At 44.5% G+C, this 20,199-nt stretch overlaps 1 protein-coding gene across 1 annotated transcript in view; it reads left to right on the top strand.

Annotated features, from left to right (window-relative positions):
- Positions 1-5,323: 5,323 nt before the first annotated feature.
- Positions 5,324-20,199, top strand: part of SNTB1 (syntrophin beta 1) — a gene marked incomplete at its 5' end in the record, with an annotated part of 193,436 nt that continues 178,560 nt past the window's right edge. Inside the window, one exon of the mRNA XM_081111288.1 lies at positions 5,324-5,888. Coding sequence (XP_080967414.1) covers positions 5,324-5,888 — 565 coding nt within the window. The remainder of the gene's footprint in view (positions 5,889-20,199) is intronic.

Here is a 20,199-nt window from a genome sequence, read left to right as displayed (position 1 = left end):
CCAAGTTGCCAGAAAGTTCCTAGAATATGTTTGATGTCTTTAATATGGGATCTAACCTAGCATTCTACAGTTTTTAAAAAAGAATCAAAGGTATGAACCCTTAGGAAAAATGATAAATTTATATTACATATATTAAAAGACTGGTAGAAGATTTGTTTCAACAGCAGGTTGTTGTGAAGGAAGGAAAGGGAGTAGAACTCAATAACAGAAGGTGGAGGACAAACACCGAAGTACTTTAAATTCAGCCTTGGGCTAGTCTGGTCCTGGAAAAGTCCCCTCTGCAACATTCTAAACACAGTGAGCAATCAAATAACTCTCACCTGAATGACTGGCTGGATGATAGTATAGGTTGTGGTCTATCTGGTTTACCAAGGATCCACCCAGGTAAGTGCCAGGTATTTGCAATACAGAGTATTTGCCAACCCATTTAATATTGATGATGTACCTGTTAGCACACCAGAGAAGAAAGAACCTGCTCAGCCTTCTGGTCCTGGGTCATCCCCCAATCTCAGTGTTTCATCTTTAAAATAAGAATCACTAACCATGCATTATGACTTTATAAGAGTAGGTAGTCAATAAGCATTTATTCAACATGTGTTTATATAGGTCGTACTCACTTTAAACATTGTACTTTTCTAGCACCTCTCCTGCTCATCTCTCATTCTGTTCTTTAATTTATCCCCAGATATTCAGGAGCTCTCCACTTCTTTTTCACTATTTACCTTGTTTCCACTGTTCATCCTGTATATTGGATAATTGCCCTAAAGATGCTCAACCTACTATTTGGACCATGTGCTCTAACCAGTAGAAGTTTACTCAGTAGTCAATGGGAAGTATTTAAAGTCAAGATTCTCCCTGATATTCCAAAATGCATGGTTGTTGAACCTCAAAGAAGACAAGAAGGATGGTCTGTGTCTCAATCCTCCGGGGCCTTACCTGGAATCTGGTCCAGTCTATCTCCCTGATCTCCTCTCCTACCTCTCTCTTCCTCCCATGGGTTGCACAAGCCACCCTGACCTGCTTTTGGTCCCTTGAACCAGACAAGCTTGGTTCTGTCTCAGGTGCTTTGCACAGGTTCTTCCTTCTCCCTGGAACCTCTTTTCTAGGTCTTTGCAAGACTCTTCTTATCATCTATGTCTCAGCCTCAAAATCACCTTCTCACAGGGGTTTTTCTTAACAGCCATCATCCCCAAGGTGTCCCTTGCCCCTAGTCATTCTTGATCCTACTATTGTTTTTTAATTTCTTCCTAGCACTTACTTTGCCACTTTGTTGGCTCCTATTATTGTAGTACCTAGAACAGTGCCTGGGACATGGTAGTAGAAGCACAATGACACTTTGTGGAATGAATGGGTGGACACAGCTCTTTCCCTCTCATATGGCTGGAGGCAGGGGCATGTATTCTCAGCTCTGTGGAGCTAAGGATTGTGTGACTTGTTCTTGCAAGTCCAAGTCTACCCAAACATCTGTAGAAAACGCACCTCTCATGGGAAAGAGGCATACACTGAAGGATCCCAATTTAGGACAGAAGGAGGAAACAGAACAAGAGACAGAGCTAAGCAAAAGAAATCCGGTTAAAAGCGGGGTGGAGTAGGGCTTCAGGTGTAATCCTATATAATAAAAGTCTAATATGCTAAGTGTCCAGTCGACTGGTCAGCTGTTCAACCAATCAAAGCATAATATGCTAATGATATGCTAAGGCCACTCAACAGCTCACTATAATGTGCACTGACCACCAGGGGGCAGATGCTCTGACCAGTAGGTTAGCTTGCTGCTGGGGTCTGGCCGATCGGGACTGAGCAAGATGGGCCTGACATGCCCTGGAGCCATCCCGCGGCCCATCCCCGGCTGGCCAACCCTCTCCATCATGCAACCCTCCCCCTCCTGCATCCTTTCCCAGCTCTGATCATGCACTGGTGGTGTCCCTGGCTGGCCTGCCCCCTCTCGCAATATGTGACCTCTTAGGGGATGTCAGAAAGCAGGTTTTAGCCTGATCCCGCAGGCCAGGCCCAGGGACCCCACTGGTACATGAATTCGTGCACCAGGCCTCTAGTGTATAGAATATTGAAATTGAACAGGTAGCCATGGTAATGCAGTTGTGACTTTGCCACAAACTCCCTAAGTGGCCTTGGGTCTGCCATTGCTCTACTCTGAGCCACACTTACAAAAAAGAGGAAGCTGGAAATCTCTGGTCCTTTCTAGTGACAACTCACTATAAAGGGAGGCCTAGGAGAGAATACTCGGTGCTAATGGTGAGTACTAAGGGACTGCAGTGTGGTAGTTCCACCCAGAACTAAGAAATGAGGTCAATAAGGTTTACCTTTAAGAATCAGTATCACTGATCAGAGGCCAGATATGCTGGACTATCTGAGGGATAAGCTGGGGCTTCTAGGCCAGCAAACCCCAGCAGTTTCAACATATTAACATGTCTGAAGAAAAAATAAGTGACAATTAGGGGAGTGCAAGGTATTCTCTAACCTTGGAAAGGAGAGACCAGGGCTGGCTGGACCCTCTTACATGTGGTCAAGGAGAAGGGCCTTCACCTTCAGAGCTTCCCTCCCCAGAGAAAGGCTGGCCTCAGTGCCAGATGGGCACTGTAGCTAACAGGCTCTGAGTATTTTCAGAAGAGTGGAGGACAATGGCTGAATTCAGACTGTTCATTGCTGGCTTCAAAACTTTTTTTTTTTTATAAATATATATTTTATTGATATTTAACAGAGAGGAAGGGAGAGGAATAGAGAGTTAGAAACATTGATGAGAGAGAAACATCGATCAGCTGCCTCCTGCACATCTCCCACTAAGGATGTGCCCACAACCAAGGTACATGCCCTTGACTGGAATCGAACCTGGGACCTTTCAGTCCGCAGGCCGACGCTCTATCCACTGAGCCAAACCAGTTAGGGCTCAAACCTTAACTACCACTTGCTAGCTACATGACTAGCATTATAGGAGGCAAGTTCTTAAACAAGTATCCCCCGTTTCTTACTGTGTAACGGGAGTGATGATAATGGCAAGTATCCCCAAAAATTTCTGGAAGGATTATGTTACTATGTGTAAAGCACTTAGAACAGGGGTCTGTTATTATACTTTCATTGGCAAAGCCATCCTCTGGCTATCACGCTCGTCACCGGTTTAATATCAAATATCTGTCTTCCCTCCTTCTGATGCTACTTTCAACAAGCAACCTACTCCTTCCCATGTGAGTTTGCTTACACAGAAAAAAAGTGCTTATCACAGAGCTTCTGAGAAATTCCCGTTGCAGAGCCTGCAATATCTTATGGCAGAACGGATACACTATCTTTAGTTACGCCTGGGCCTGGCAATTTGCTGGACCACAGAGGCAAAAGGCACAGGGTATGATGCGAATGGAGGGTTTGGGGCCAGAGGCAGATCAGTGTTGATTTCTAAGCCATCCCACTGGCATTCTGGTACCCACCTCCACCTTAGTCTGCTGGAGTTAGAACGCAGACACTCCGATTTCCTGGAGAGCGATGCGTGTGACTCCTCAGTCTCCAAGGCAGAGGACGGTCCTCGCTGCTTTCCCACCCAGCAGTGGTGTCACCTGTATCAGCTCCCTGTCTGATCCTGTGCGCAGAAGCTGCAGTCCCTGCCTTGGGAACCTTCATATATGAGAATAAAAAAGCTTTGGGAAAACTGGTGGGTGAAAACTATAGAAAAGAAGAAGCATTAATCCAAGGGCCCCACTGATCTGTCTGCAGTGACTTGCCCTGCTCCTCCTCGTCCAAAAAAAAAAATAAAAAAAAAATCCAAATGTTTTCATTTCCTTCGGGGACCCTTCTGGAATACTAGCCACCCTTTAGGGGTTTGTCTGAGTTTTTAAGCGTTCTCCATTAAAAGTGTGAGTCATTCTGGAAGGGTTAGAGAACTTTCAGTGATGATACACATCAGTGGAAATGTGTTCAATATTTCTTTCCTCCTGACACCTTGCTGGATTGGGTTTACCTTTAGGAATTCGCAGCTTTTTGAGTTTGTTTATGGAGAGAGGGGAGAGGGAGGTGAGAAGGGGAGGTAAAGGAGAGCATGAAATCCTTGGAGAGGCCCAGGAGATCTGCTCAGTGTGGGGATAGACCTGAGAGGCCCAAGGATCAGGAGGACTCTGGGAGGTTGAGCTATGACATGGGTTATGTTGGCATTTCCGAGTTGACCTGGGAAGGTAACCAACAATTATAATATTGTTCCCCTGGAAAATGCAGCTTGAGCTCTAAATAAGCAACCCGGAAAGGAACTTCTGAGATACAACCCACTGCACCTGAGTTCTTAAACGGGGGCTTCCTAGCATAAATCTTAGGAAGAAAGTCCAGGAAGCACGTGGTGTGACATGAGAGGCTGGGGGTGAAGGCTAGGCGAGAGGCGCCGAGCATATAATGTGTGAGAGCTGGAAGAATATTTGTCCCTGGGTCTGGGGCAGGCCGTGACCTGCTGAACAACCCGGCCAGCAGATACCTCTCCAGAGACCCGGCAGGAGGATGTCCTGCATTGAAGGAGAGGAAGTTTGGGGGAACTAGCTTCTGCTGACATTTCATTCTGGGTTCTTGGGACAGCCTTCCCTCTCCACTCTCAGAGGACTCAGGGCCACCACCTGAGTCCACCTGGGAGTCCCTGAGGAGTGACAGGTAAGAACTCAGCGGGAGAAGCCACGCCTTGGTTTGAGGGCTGGGACTGAGGGACAATGCCAGGGAGGGGGTGAAAGGGAAGGGGGCTCAGGCACATCCAGCGAGGGGACCACGGCGGGACACGCAGACCCAGCCGAAGCGCGGATGGGAGCCCGCGGGGAAGGGCGAGTCCAGAGGAGAGGGCTGCGCGGGGTGGAGAGCCGGCGCCAGGGAAGCTGTCCCTGGGGCGACTTGCGCCCCGAGGAGGGAGGCGCGGAGAGTCCGAGCCCACCGGCTCCGGTGACCGCAGAGGCTGCGGCGCCTGGAACAGGTGAGCGCGCGGACCCCGCCCTGGCCCGGCCCGCGAGCCCGCCTCCTCCCGGCTGTCCGCGGCGCTCCGCTCCTCTGGGTTCCCCTGGCTTTGGGGTTTGGCAACTGGCAGCTGGCGTTTTCTCTCCCCTCCCCTCGTTCAGGCTCTCCTTTTAGGTTGCTCCACCCCGCCCCGGATCCGGCGAGGGGGAACCGGCTGGGCTGCGGCTGCCAACTCGCGCCCAGCGCGCCCGCGAACGCCCGGAGCCGAGTCCCGCGCGCTGCCGCCTCCCCGCCGGGCGCCTGCTCCTCGCGCCCCCGGGCCCCGCGGCCTCCCCGCGCCACCCTTCCCCACTTTCCCCCCGGTTTTGCAATCACATGGCATTTTAAGAATGCCGGAAAGATGGCGGTAGCGGCGGCGGCGGCAGCGGCGGGGCCGGCGGGCGGGGGCGGCGGCCGGGCGCAGCGGAGCGGGCTGCTGGAAGTTTTGGTGCGGGATCGCTGGCACAAAGTTCTGGTGAACTTGAGCGAGGACGCCCTGGTTCTGAGCTGCGAGGAGGGCGCCGCGGCGTACAACGGCATCGGGACCGCCACCAATGGCTCGTTCTGCAGGGGCCCCGGGCACCCCGGCACGGGCGGCTCGCAGCCCCCCGACTCACCGGCCGGGGTGCGCACCGCCTTCACCGACCTGCCCGAGCAGGTGCCCGAGTCCATCTCGAACCAGAAGCGTGGCGTGAAGGTGCTGAAGCAGGAGCTGGGCGGGCTGGGCATCAGCATCAAGGGGGGCAAGGAGAACAAGATGCCCATCCTCATCAGCAAGATCTTCAAGGGGCTGGCGGCGGATCAGACCCAAGCCCTGTACGTGGGCGACGCCATCCTGTCGGTGAACGGCGCCGACCTGCGGGACGCCACCCACGACGAGGCGGTGCAGGCGCTGAAGCGCGCGGGCAAGGAGGTGCTGCTGGAAGGTAAGGGGTTAACGCGGCGCGCGGGCCGTGCCAGGCGCGCACCCCCACTCCCCCTCCCGGGGCGCCCGCACTGGCGCCCGCAGGCTGTCACACCCCAGGGGGCCCGGGTGCTGTGGGTGACCTGGAGTTTTAACAACTTTTACCCACACGGGGGCAACTGGTCCCCTCCCTAGAATCGTCCCAGGCTTTGACCCTGGAGTGGAGTGTGAAAGGCCAGTGTTTCTTGAACTTGTACTACGCGCCAAGTGCCGGATCCCATGCTGAGTGCACCTCGCCTCATTGTAATCTGCAGATAATCCACGTGGAGTGCAGGGACGGGGAAGTGGCGCTGGCAAGGAAGGGCAGACAGAGAGAGAGAGTCACTATCCACGCTAGGAAGCTGGCTCACTGAGTAATCGCAGCTCTGACAGTTTTCCTCTTTGGCAGTTTCCTCCTCAGAAGCCTGGACAGCCCAGTGTAAAGGGCTGGATAATCCAGGGGCTGGAGAGGGGTGGCAGCGTTTGAATGCTGGAACTCCCACCACCCTTCTCCACCGCCCTGCTTCCAACGTGGGAACTGGGGTTCTGGCTGGGGAGGTGCGCCAGGGGCTGGGAAGTGGGTTGCAGCTTCATGCAAAAGTTCACCTCTGCTGCCAGGTGTTTGGCAGGTCAGTCTGGATTCGGGATTGCGCTGGGTGGAGGGCTCATGAAGTGGGTTTTCTGCCTGCATTTTCCCGGGATTTTTCCAGAGGGAGGTGGAAACAACTTCTCATTTGTAAACAGTTTCCCTCTGCCTGTGAGGCATCCTAGAAACCACTCTCTTGAGCTGTGATGTCCCCAGGCCCCTCATCATTGAATGTGAATAAAATAGCTAGTGTGTTTTGTACCCATTTGTGGTTCTGTGGTGGTGGTGTGGGGGGGGGGAGGGGGGAGAAGGGCAGTAGGGTAGTAAGCAGATAATGCGTCCCCTTTCCCGCCACAGCGGCATTTCTCACTGATCTCCGCCTCTCTGCCACTTAGCTGGCTTTGCCCATGCCTCTGTCAGCACCCACGTTGTGTAATTATTTTATCTTTTTACCCAGCTTCTAACTGCAGATTGAGTTGTCTGGGGTCTCTCACTAAGTCATGGCCTAAATAAATGCATTTAGTATGGACTTAATAAACTGTAGTATGGACTGTTCACCAACTGTGGTGCTGGTGTGTGAAACTGAGAAAGTTCCCAGTTGGGAAACCAACTTTGGTACATGTGACAGCTGATGCAATCCCTGCCCACCGCCTGGCCTAGACTACAGAGGGTTTTCCCCCTCTTATTTGTCTAGAGGAGCCGTGAGATGTCTTCATATTTAATTGCTACCCTGGATCCAGAAAGTGGAAGGCTGTTTGCTTTGGCTTGATGATTAACATAAGTCAACAGAAAAAAGTTTTCTCCAGTGTGTGTTGGTTTGTGTGACAAGGGGCAGGTGGGACCTGGCCCAGGTGTAGTTTGGACTCTAAACCGCTGGACACCTGCTCAGCTTGCAGTATTTACTGTAAAACATCAGGGGGACAGAGTCAGGTCATTCCTATTTCACTGCCCTTCGTTGTGGCCCTTCTTTTCTTCTTCTTGCTTTCCATTTAATGAGTAATGACTTAGCTAATAGGTAAAAAAGTCTCTCACCCCAAAAGAGGAAGAAAAGGTGACTCCCTGCAGTTGAAAATAAACATAAACAAAGAAAAAACAAAGTCAAGCAGTTATGTGACTTTTACTGATGCAGCAACTGAAAAGTGAGATTTGTCAAAACTTCTACCATGACATTTTTACAACACGTTGTCATGTGTTGCAGGCAGGGCCTGTGGGGAAGACCCCTGGGCCTTCTTGACAAGAGCCACCTGGGCTCAGGGCAATGGTCTTATTTCCAGTCTAAGTTTTCAGAAATTGACTCCTATTAAGAGAACAAGTAGAGGCCCCATTTTAATGAGTGTCTCTTATGCTGAGGCAAAGTGCTGGTCCTAGATGTGGTGGGAGTGATCATATACCATCAAGTCAGCTAGCACACGACCTCTCTTTGTAGCTCGGCTTCGTACAGAAATCCCCAGCTGAAGGGGCTTGTCAGAACTACTGGGAGGGCTTGCCCACATTCTGAAATGCCATCTTGATTCCAGAATTTCTATCTAGGAAAAGCTTTGCAGGTGTAACCTGGAGGGACGAGAGGACTAAAGGAGATATTTTAAAGATATATTCATATGGCAAATACACTTTTTAATTTAGATTTCTTTTTTTGCTTTGTTTGTTGGGGGAGCTGATAGAAATTGGTGTAGTCCCTCAATGGCTGCCAGTACGCACCCCATTACATGACATGCACCCCCTAGTGGAGAGTCACTGCCTCTACTAGTGGGACGCCCTGTGACATGGAATGCTGAACAGCAAGTTTTAATGCCTGCCTCCTCCTCTGACATTCTGCCACAGAATCACCTTAACCTCCCCGAGCCTCAGTGTCTTCTGAAGACTGGGAATACAGATACCCGGCTGGGCGTGCTTCCTTTACAGGACGCTGTATGAAAGAGCACGCTGAGAATGAAAGGAAAAACAACAACAACATGTATCAAATGCCTGCTGTGATTAGTTATCTTTACAATTCAAATCAAATGAAGATGCAATAGCCTCTTCTAAGGGATAATCCTTTTTTTATTTACTAGATTTTATATTTCTTATTTTCATTCTACTTTATTTGTAGAATATGAAATTCTATAAAGTTGTCATATACAGAAGACCACTCTTCTGGGGAAAGAATCGTTCCAGTACTAATATTTCTTCAGCACTTACTATGTGTCAGGCTTCATTTGCATTCGTTCATGTTACCTTCTAGTAACTCCATGAGGCTCGTACTCTTGTTCCTTTTATTGATGAGAAAGCTAACGCTTACAGACAGTAGGTTATTTGCTTAAAGTAACATAGCTGAGAGGGCTCCAGGTCTGACATAAAAGCTCATACTTGTAACCTCTGAAACTGATGCTCTGAGCTTCTGGGTGGAACTATGAACTTGGGTCAGTGGTAGCCTCATCAGTGATTGGGTCAGGGTATCTTCCCCACTCCTCAAATGTGCTCAAGTGCTTGGAACAGCCCTGAAAAGGAAATAGAAATTGTGTGGGCTACTCAGAAAGGAGGGACAGGAAAGGGAATTGAGCCTTAAAACCCTAATGCACCAAGTCTCTCTGGCTATGAAAATGGAGCTGCTTCTGTGTGACCCAACTTGACAATGAGACAGGGCCTCCATCATTGAACACAGGGCCAGCAAGGAGACTAAACAATAATTCAAACTTAAAATTGTGAATGAACTGTGCCAGTTAAGTCAGTGTTTAACTGAATATTCAACAATGTTAGTATCAAACATCTTCACACTATGAACTCAATTCCCATGTTAGGGAGTGGGAGCAGGCACCCTGCATGTAGCCATGCAGATAGTGAACCCCTTAACTTCAGGGGTTACCATACACATAAGCCACCATGTGAATGGCACCCTCTGGGTTGGGCAGGGCACACCTACATAAACAGCCTCAGCAGCTCTGCGTAGGGAAGGTAGGAGGTGTTGTTTCCCCCCCTTAGAATATTAATAAAATAGGAATTTGAAACATGTCAACCTGTTTGTAACTGAAGTTACAACAAAATTAGTTTCTCCATAACTGTGCCAAGATGAATAGTACAGAATATTCTGGAAGATTCATATTGGGATATGGAGATTGGTTGGGGGTGGACAGAATCATCTCTGGGCCCAAAAGGTCTCCTTTGGAACTAACCCAGAAAAAGTGGAAAGTCAAAGGAGAAAGTCAGAGACAATTGTTGACCATAACCCTGTACATCAAAGCTTTCCCCCCAGACTGCTCCCAGGAATGCTTGGCTGTTGAGCTGATCTAAGGTGTCTTTCACAATCACTTCCTCCAGTGGTGGAAGTGGGGATGGTAGGCCAGAGATGTGGGGTGCAAGGAAAGGGCAGTGATTTTGCCGGCATAAAGCCTCAGGATTGGGATGAGAATTTGATCTTTAAAGAATCTTACTTTGTGTGGGATGCACAGATTCTTTTTTTGTTTTTTTAGGATGTACAGATTCTTAAAGAACACCCAAGAACTCCGGAATTAGAGTCTTGAAACTTGGATTATTTATCTTTTAACTAACAGTTACTCTTTTTACAAGATGCTGTATGTCTTTAGGCCTTGATTTCCTTCATTAGAAAGTGAGGTGGCTGGGGTAAGCCACATGTAAACCTTATTTCACCTCAAATCCTATCAATTCACACCCAGAATATATATTTTTTTCCATTTTAGAATTTCACAAATCACATAAGCAAATTCTAATTTAAATTTAAAAATCAAGGTAATGCCCTATTACTATTATACTTTTAACATAAACATGATGGAGAAACTATTGTTTGAAAAACTTTAGTAGAAAAATGCATGACACAACTACACCAGAGGTCATAGTGAAGGAGACAGATGCTAGTCCTTGTTTGTAAAATCACCATCAATGCGTGGCTACAGATGAAGATGGGTAGGAGGCTGAGCTGTCATTTGGGATCTGGTAAAAGCTTGCATTGTTAAGTGACTGCCCCTGATGTTGCAAGATGTCTAGCATTCCTGGCTCCTATCACTAAATGCTAGTAGTATACCAACCTCCCATCCCCTTACCCTCTAAAGTGCTTCCGCAAATTTCTGAACTGCTAGTGGCCCTTCACCCTCTTGAGAATCAGTGTTCTATAAGAATGCTAGTATTACCTTGCCAGTTTGTAATGTCTAACTTTTTGCAAACTCTTTTTTTACATACGTAATAATAGCTAACACTTACCTAATACTGACATTGTGCCAAATGCCGTTCCAAGCACTTTACATAGATAAATCAGGGGTCCTCAAACTACGGCCCGCGGGCCACATGCAAATACAAATACTGTATTTGTTCCCGTTTTGTTTTTTTACTTCAAAATAAGATATGTGCAGTGTGCATAGGAATTTGTTCATAGTTTTTTTTTTAAAACTATAGTCTGGGCCTCCAACGGTCTGAGGGACAGTAAACTGGCCCCCTGTTTACAAAGTTTGAGGACCCCTGGACTAAATCATTGATTCTCACAATGACCCAACCCTATCAGTATGTCTATTTTACAGATGAGGAAACGGAGGCACTGATTGGTTAAGTCACTTGCCAAAGAAACACAGTGCAGAGGCTAAGAGTCAACCACAGCCCGTGTAGCTTTCGAGCCTCATAAACAGCCGTATAAAAGAAGCAGATCAGGGGTCCTTATCCTCGGTGAGGATTAGGAGAGTGAAGCGCCTAGAGGGGCAATGATTTGTCTCAATTAGGGCTTCTACTTTCTTGTTTGGAATCTTAGTTTATGATTGCCGTTATAACAAATTACAGTAGTCCTCCCTTATCTACAGTTTCACTTTCTATGGTTTCAGTAACCGACAGTCAGCCATGGTTTGAAAGTATTAAATGGAAAATTCCAGAAATAACAATGCATGAGTTTCAAATTGCACACCATTCTGAGTAGCATCAATGACAACTACTAACATCAGGATTGACAAGCCACTTTTACAGTTATGCGCTGGTAACCCTGTGAAGGTCATTATTATCACCTTCATTATAATCATCATCACTTTTATCATCATCATCATCCCTATTTTATAGGGAATAAAGAAATTTTAGGCTCATAGATATTAAGTGACCTACTTGTGGGCAGTGTATGTATGAGTCAAAACTTTTAGTTGTGTTTGACAGTGACCCAACTCAAAAGGAGGAACCTAGGAGAAAAGTTCAAGGACCCCCTGAGTGTCAGGGACAGCTGGGTCCAGGTGTCTCATCACCTTTGTTTCTCTCCCCTCTTAATGGGAGACACCCAGCAGCAGGACTAGTATGTCTAATAGAAAAAACAGGAGTTCCCTTATCTGCAGTTTCCCATTCCTCAGTTTTAGTTACGCATGGTCAACCATGGTCCAGAAATATTCAATGGAAAATACCAGATGAGAACAATTCATCCATTTTAAATTGTGCGTCATTCTGAGTAGCGTGATGAGATCTCTCCTCTGTACAACCGGGTATGTGAGTCATCCCTTGATCCAGCATCTCCAAGCTGTAGATGCTCCCACCCATTAGTCACTTAGTACTTAGATTAGTCTTGGTTATCAAATCCACTGTCCTGGTATTACAGGCCTTGTCACCTTTATGTTACTTAATCATGGCCCCTGAGTGTAAGAATAGTGATGCAGGCCGTTCTTGGATATGCTAACAAGAAGCCATAAAGTGCTTCCTTTAAGTGAAAAGGTGAAAGTTCTTGACTTAATAATGAAAGGAAAAAAAATCATATGCTGAGGTGGGTAAGAACGAATTTTCTATCTATGAAATTGTGAGGAAGGACAAAGAAATTCATGCTAGTTTGCTCTCACACCGCAAACTGCAAAGGTTATGGCCACAGGACACGATTAAATACTTAAGATGAAAAAGGCATTAAATTTGTGGGTGGAAGACATGACATTGTCATGCTCCATGATCCTCCCTCTGATATCACAGTGCCACGAGGGCAGTGCACGTGTCACGCTGTGGCTATAACATAGTGTAGCTATGCAGGCGGAAGGTGACCTTCAGACCTTGCCGAGGGGCAAGGCTCTTGTCAAATGACCGTGCTCCCTGTGCCCACTCAGCTGCCCTGCTACTCACCCCGTTGACCCTGAATTATTCTTAGGAGCACCTTTCTGAGCAAGACTTAGGTTTATAGAGTGGCTTCACTGGCATTAGATTTTTGTCACAGTGGTCCCTTCTTTCTCCATGGGTGGTTTCACTGGTATTGTGATCTCCCTTTTGTACAGGAGGAAATGGAAGTGCTAGAGTTTAGGGGATTTATCTGCAGTTACCTTGTGAATGAGGGAGCTGGACATTAGATTATCTCACACCCCATCAAGCTCTTCCTGCCACATACTACACAAATGCAAGAATCATGCCGTGGACAGAAAGAAGTCTAGAAGGTACCAGGTGTGGCCTCTGATTTCAGGGAGCTTCCAGTCAGTCATTCACGAGGTGGGGCTTATGAGGCTGATTCTGAATTACTTGAGATTAGTAATACAAATAGTGTGATTTTTTTACCCTACCATATATAGCATAGTACCTGGCACATGTTAGGCTGTTAAAATGTGTTAAAAAGGGGGAGGGGGGGGACGGAAGGAAGGAAAGAAAGAAAGAAAGAAAGAAAGAAAGGGAGAAAGGAAGAAGGAAAGAAGGAAAGAAGGGAAAGAAGGAAAGAAGGGAAAGAGGGAGGGAGGGAGAAAGGGAAGGAGGGATAAGGGAGATAAGGTAGCATTGAATGACCCTTTTTTTATGACTTCCATCCTCCACCACTCATACTGTTGGACGATGGTGATAAACCTAATGAAAGTGATACCTTGCTCCGGAGAGAAGAGAAATAAAGAAGTGAGTTTATAGACCTAGGAAGCACTTCCTTAAAGTAGACCAGTCTTGAAAGACAGTTGACAGGAGAGAGCCAGACATGAATTTAAAAGTTATGGGAAAAACTAATTATCTTTTTAATGGTATATGTAGAACCACCTTTCCTTTGCCCCCCTGTGGCTCAGGGACCTACAAGTCTGAACATGTAAGAACGCTTTCTACCCGAGGAGATGAAAACTGTCTGCTTAGATATTTTAATTGTTTCTTTTCCAAGGTTAGGTATCAGCCTGAGAATTCAGACCATATTCCTTAAGTGAAGGTGATGTGTTCAATTCTGTTTCCGCCGTGGTGGGTAATGCTCTTTCCACTCAGTGGTGCGTTTTAGCTGTCACCCCGTAGAGTGTGCATTAAAAATAACTCGCTACACGGGGCTCCGCATTTGTGAAAGGCGTCTAGCTACCAGTGGTCTGTTCGGGGAAGGGAAATTATTCTTCAGGAGCTAGTAGCCTACTAAGAATTCTATTTCAAATGATGCGTTTCCAAGCAGTTAATGTTAAAGAAAAGCCAGAATTTCCTCTGCATTTATACCAAGTGTTTTATATACCAAACCTCATTACCCACTTCACTGGTTTTGATCTATAATAAGGCTTGCCTTCGGCTCTGGCCTGCAGAGTGGGACTTAAGAGAAAATATGGAATATACACCACAAAGTACGTGTCCTCACAGGCCCGGGCAAATGAGCCCCACTCCCAAAGTGGGATAGACAAGGAAAAAGTTAACGATTAATGGTTATTATCATGGAAGTGAAAAAGATGACCCATACTTTTGCTGTTTAAACTACCTCTTCCTGCGGTTTGAAGCATCTTTCTTAGAATGTGGATAAATGTGCAAAGATCTATTTCAGCTTGGACGGGTTGCTGAGCATCAATGCAATCGACATATCTAGTGTGTTTGCATTACTGTTCACATTGTTTCTTCCCATGGCAATTTTTTTTTTTAAATCAAAGCAGTATTATGCAGTGGTTTAGAGGATGGGCCTTGCAGTTACTTTGTCTGGGCTTAAATTCTCGATCTAGCTCTTTCTATCTGTGTGATCTGTGCAAGGTCCTTAAATTACAAGCCTCAATTTCTTAATCAGTAGGCTCATTCTGAGTAGTGATTATGTATGTAAAGTGGTTAGCTCATTGCCTGGAACACAGTAAGCACTCAATAATTACTGTATAATATGTCACATCTTATGCTTAGCTAAGTATTATTTTCAGAGAGAGGGTTCAACCATATGTTATAGGAAGTCTACTGGGGGTACAAGAGATGGTTTGGGAATTGCTATATTAGGGAACCAAGTGATATAACTGATGGCCTGGTTCTTCTGCCTATAGGGGTGAATTATGATCTAACAAGGGTGTATTTCATTGATGATTTTCAGGAGTATCAGATGTTTTCCATCAACCCAACCACAGTGTAGGCTGCTGTGGCTTATGGTGGGCAAATGTGAACTATGTCTTAAAGTGCTGATATGCAGGAACATACCGAAAAGTGTTTTGTGAAGGGAAAGCCGGTGGGTCAGGAATTTAACCTACACAGCAAAATTCAAAATTCTCCGAAACATTTGCTAGTCATTATAGGAATGTGGATATCTTATTAGCCAAAAGAAGCCCAATGCTTCTTTTATTAAAAATGTAAAATATTGACGTAACTGTTACTAAGCCAGCATTAAATTGTCGTTTTTTTTAATTCTATTAATTAGTATTGTATTTCATGGAACCTTGGAGGCCATCCGATGGAAGATAGATCATTGTTCATGTAACCTTAAGAAAGCGAAAAGGTCTAAGATGGAGAATCACATAGGAAACCTGCTTACATTTGGGAGGCCCAAAGGCTGTCTCTTCTGTGCAGGAATAAATGAAAAATAAACCCATCACACAGAAAGGAACAGCAAACAAACTCACACCTCTCAAATTTGCTACTGGTAAAAGGAAGAAAAATGATATTGTCCAAGATTTTGAATTGCAAGTTGGTCCTAATAAATATTTAGGTCTGAGTTTCCAATGTCAGTGTGAATTTGAAAAAATACTTACGCAGATAATTCAATCTAAAGTGTTCTCAGGTTAGGAGGGCCCAGATGAACAATAGGACCAGTTATAAAGACTTTCTAAAAGAACTCGGCTTTCCATCCAAGCCTGCAGCGATTATAAGACACATTTCCCACATCAGAGAAGATAAAATATTAAATAAACAGGCAGTTTGAGTTGATGAGATACGGTGTACCATAATGACACAAGTAGTCATTGCAATACATTTTCTTTTAAGTGTTTGTAAGGTCGGACCTTATTGGTACAAGGAAGCAAGAGTTACAGAGGAATGAGATGAACCTCCTGCTCTTCTAAAATAGAATAGTCCAGAGGGGAGGCAGGTGTAGAGTAATAAATTACTTTTATGTAAAATACCAAATAATTTTATTGCAACAATAATAATAGTAACAGTAAGTGATAAAGGAGCAAATGCTGTAACAGAACTTTGGAATACTAAGGATATATGAGATGGAAAGGAATGCTCCACAGAAGAGTGACTTACGCAGTAGGATTACGTAAGCAAAGTGAAATTTAAAATTTAGGTAGTTATTTGGCTATTTCAGGGCCTGCATTTCAAATGCTTTCATCTGAAACATCCTTTCATCGGCAAGATTATCAAGGTTAATGACTTCACATTTTGCTTGCAATATTCCTATACTGTCCTCTTTTTCTACTTCATTTTAGAATTTGCCTAAATCAAAATAATATATGCTTACAGCATTCCTTTGCCTGCCCTTCCCCATACCATTTCTCCTGCTTCACATAATGTTAAATTGTATATTCTAATATTAAAATAGATATTTTCATATTAAAATATTATAATGGTAGTATAGGTATATTATTTATATTAAACATATATCTACATATCACATATTGTTCATATATTATAATATATATTCTAATATTCTAAATAATATGCCTATACTGCTATCTTGATATATCAATGCCAGCCATTATTAACCAAATCAGCCTATGTTGATAAAATTATGATTATGCCAGTATCATCCCATTTTTCAGCCAAGTAATAGTCTATGATCAGGTTTCTTGCATTTACTAATAGCTTCTCTTTTTTTCTATGTGCTTAATTTTCTTATGCCTATCGCAAGTTTGTTTTTTCAGAGTGCAGTATCAGATTTATCAAGTCTCTAACAATAATGTTTTTTTCAAACGCTCACACATAACAAATAATCTACCCATTCTATTTTTTTTTTTTCTTGGAATCCTGCCACTCTGAACTGGCTCACTCCTGGCCTGGTGCATAGCCATTTTCCTCAGGTTGCCCTTGGCTTTCTCCTGGGTCTCTTTTCCTGGACTCACTGTCACCTTTACTTTTGGTTTACTCCCTCGTTTTGCTGGAGCACATTCTTTTTAAAAAATATATTGTTATTGATTTCAGAGAGGAAGGAAGAGGGAGAGAGAGATAGAAACATCAATGCTGAGAGAGAATCATTGATCGGCTGCCTCCTGCACACCCCCTACTGGGGATTGAGTCTGCAACCTGGGCATGTGCCCTTGCCCGGAATCAAACCTGGGACCCTTTAGTCCGCAGGCTGACGTTCTATCCACTGGAGCACATTTTTGAGTAGCTTCCTGAGAAAGAATATTTGGGAGGTGAGTGTCTGAAGCTATCTATTCTCTCATTGGATTGATACTTTGGGTATGATGGTCTAAGTTTGCTATCATTTTCCCTTGGCAGTTTTCAGAGTTGCTGGGGCCATGGTGCACTGGAGTGAGCAGAGATTATCTAAGGTGGGCAACTGAAGTTCTTGTTGCCATTCGGAAGGGATCTCTTTCCTGTTTTGCCTCGAGTCTCTGGGTCTTGTGGACTGATTTTCCTTTATCGGTGCTTTGGAGAACACAGAACACATGAACAGCACACCTCTCTTTTCATAACGCTATTTCTGTTATGGCAACAAAGAAACCATCGAGTCACAAAGTGACAGTCCAGAGCTTGGACTGGGCATGAGCGAAGTAGAGAAACTAGCTTTGTGACCTTGGGCAAGAGCCTTATGGTGAAGAATTCCATCTTATCACTGGTAATATGAGGATAACAGTGTACTTCCATAAAGGATTGAGGTGAGAATTAAGAGAGTTAATACTGAACCTGATACAGTATCTGGCACTAAGAGTTTTAAGTGTGTTGGTTATTATATTTGTCTTCCTGCACTAGACAAAATGATGCTAAGAAATGGAATTAGGTCTTGCTCATCTTAACATCTTAGTAAACAGAACAGAACTGACCCATTAGCAGTTGTTTGTACTGACTGTAAAGTAATAGACATGGCATTGGGTAAACAAATACTTAAGAATGTCTCCTGACCATAGGCCTTTATTATATCAATCCTGGTTGAAACAGGGCCTAAATGAACAATGCCCACTGTGCCATCCTGATCCTTACTTTGAACACTTGGAAAACAGAATTTTGAAATGGATTTACTGGGTTTCAAATATTTTACAATTTTTATACGGGTACATTTTCTTTTAAATTATAACTTGTGTCCCATAATCATTATCCCTCATTTTGATGGAAAATGTCCTCCAAAAATTTCTCTTTGCCTCAATAATTATAAAATGCCAGAAGACCACATTCCCAGTATGGTACATTCCCAGGATTGTTGCAGATGTCCGTAGTCACGATGAGGTCGAAGTAGAGTAGGGTGAGCCCCCTATTCCAGTATGAGCTGTACTCTTATGGGAACGGGAAATTTGGATACACATGGACACACACACACACACACACACACACACACCACCTTTTGAACACGAAGGCAGAGATCTGGGTGATGCTTCAACAAGCCAAGGAACTCTGAAGGTTGCCAGCAAACCACCAGCAGTTGGAGAGAGAGGCACGGAACAGATTCTTCCATACAGTTCTCAGAAGGAACCAGCCCTGCTGACCCCTTGATTTCAGACTCTGGCCTCCAGAACTGGGAGAGAAGGGTTTTCTGTTGTTAAGCCGCCCAGCGTGTGGTGTTTGTTGTGGCAGCTCTAGCACATGCATACACTTTCTATAGCAGGTTTTAGGATAAACTTGATGGAAATTTAGCAAGGAGTTTAAGGGGTGAGTGCATAGTAATTGAATTCTAGCACATTTTTCTTTGTCAAATGTCTAATGACACCATTTCACTTTCCTGAGTGTTAAGGTAAATTCCTCATCACCTCTGGGCATGTGAGTCAGCACCAAAGAGGGCTGGGCCATGACTAGGGTATTGCTGGTTGATCTGTGTTCATGAAATAGGTGGGGATTAAGCTCTCTGTTATGTTACATAGCCTTGCTATACAGACTGTTACTTGGGAGCAATTTCTCTACTTTCTGGATGAGTCAAACCCTGATATCCATGCTATTGAAATCATTAATATAGTTCCCTCAAATCTTCACATGTAGGGCTGCTGGATATATTACAGTTATTTGATACAAATAATTGTTCTCAGTGGAAGTATGTCCAACATATTTCATGAGACATACTTATGCTAAAAAAAAAAAAAAATCTGCTGCTAATCGCTAATCTAAAAGTCAAATTTAACTGGGCATCCTGTGCTCTTACTTGCCAAAGCTGACAACCTTATTTCCATGGCTTTCGAAATTGTAGCCCGCAGCCAGCCAGCGACAGAACCACCAGTCACTAGAGATAGACTAATCAGAGGGTGAATCATTAGAAAATAGTTTTATAGAGATAAAAATAAATCCAGAAGTGGCCCTGGACAGATAGTCCAGTTGGTTAGAGCATCATCCCAATACACCAAGGTTGCAGGTTCAATCCCGGTTAGGGCACATACAAGAATCAACTAATGAATGCATAAATAAGTGGAACAACAAATTGATATTTCTCTCTCTCTCTAAAAATAAACATATAAAATTTTAAAATAAATAAATAGAGAAGCTGATCAGAAGTTGTGGCTGTGGTCCTTTATGGGCCCTTCTCAGGAGTAGACAAGAGCAGTGATGGAGGGTGTGATTCCTTTTCTGAAACTTTTGCTCCTCATTCCCAGTGTTGGAGGGACCAGAGTTTGAAGCAGCAACTAAGAAATGGGGGTAAGGGGCACGGAATAAGATGACTGTCAATCTAGAATTAGCACTTAGTCATTAATAAGAACTAGTATTACCAACGTGACCTGGAGTAGTTATCATCTGCAATGGAAGAATTCATATTTTGACACTGTAGTTGTAAAACCAATGAACAAGATTGTTATTAATAACAACTCCCCCTGTATATGTTTATCCTGATGACTTTCTTGCACATCATTGCAGATATTTATTTTATTCTCTCTAGTGTACAGTGTGGGCAAAAGGAGGTTTACAGTTGTTCATGTGGAAAACCACAAATTAAAAAATAATAATACAAGAATAAACTGTTTTGTGTACTACAACTGTAAACCTCCTCTTGCCCACCCCTGTATATTATAGTGCATATACTATATATTATTTATTGGATTCTTGTCTGTTTCTCTCTTTCTGAAACTATATTCTTAATGCAGTGGTTCTCAACCTTCTGGCCCTTTAAATACAGTTCCTCATGTTGTGACCCAACCATAAAATGATTTTCATTGCTACTTCATAACTGTAATGTTGCTACTGTTATGAATTGTAATGTAAATATCTGATATGCAGGATGGTCTTAGGCGACCCCTGTGAAAGGGTCGTTCGACCACCAAAGGGGTCACGAACCACAGGTTGAGAACCGCTGGCCCAGAGGATTATCTGGAATTTAGTGGGTACCTGGAATTTAATGGGCACTCATTAGACACTAGCTGAATAAATGAATGACTGATTTTCTGTAAGTAACCTAAGGCTTTACAGAAGACCCTCTATTTGAAACAAAGGCCTTACCCTCTGAGCTTTCTATGTGAAGTTTTGGGAA

This window comes from Myotis nattereri, assembly GCF_964212035.1.
Source record: "Myotis nattereri genome assembly, chromosome: 17".
NCBI classification, from domain to species: Eukaryota; Metazoa; Chordata; class Mammalia; order Chiroptera; family Vespertilionidae; genus Myotis; species Myotis nattereri.
Note: the sequence above shows the minus strand (reverse complement) of the source record. Positions and strands in the feature narration are given on the sequence as shown.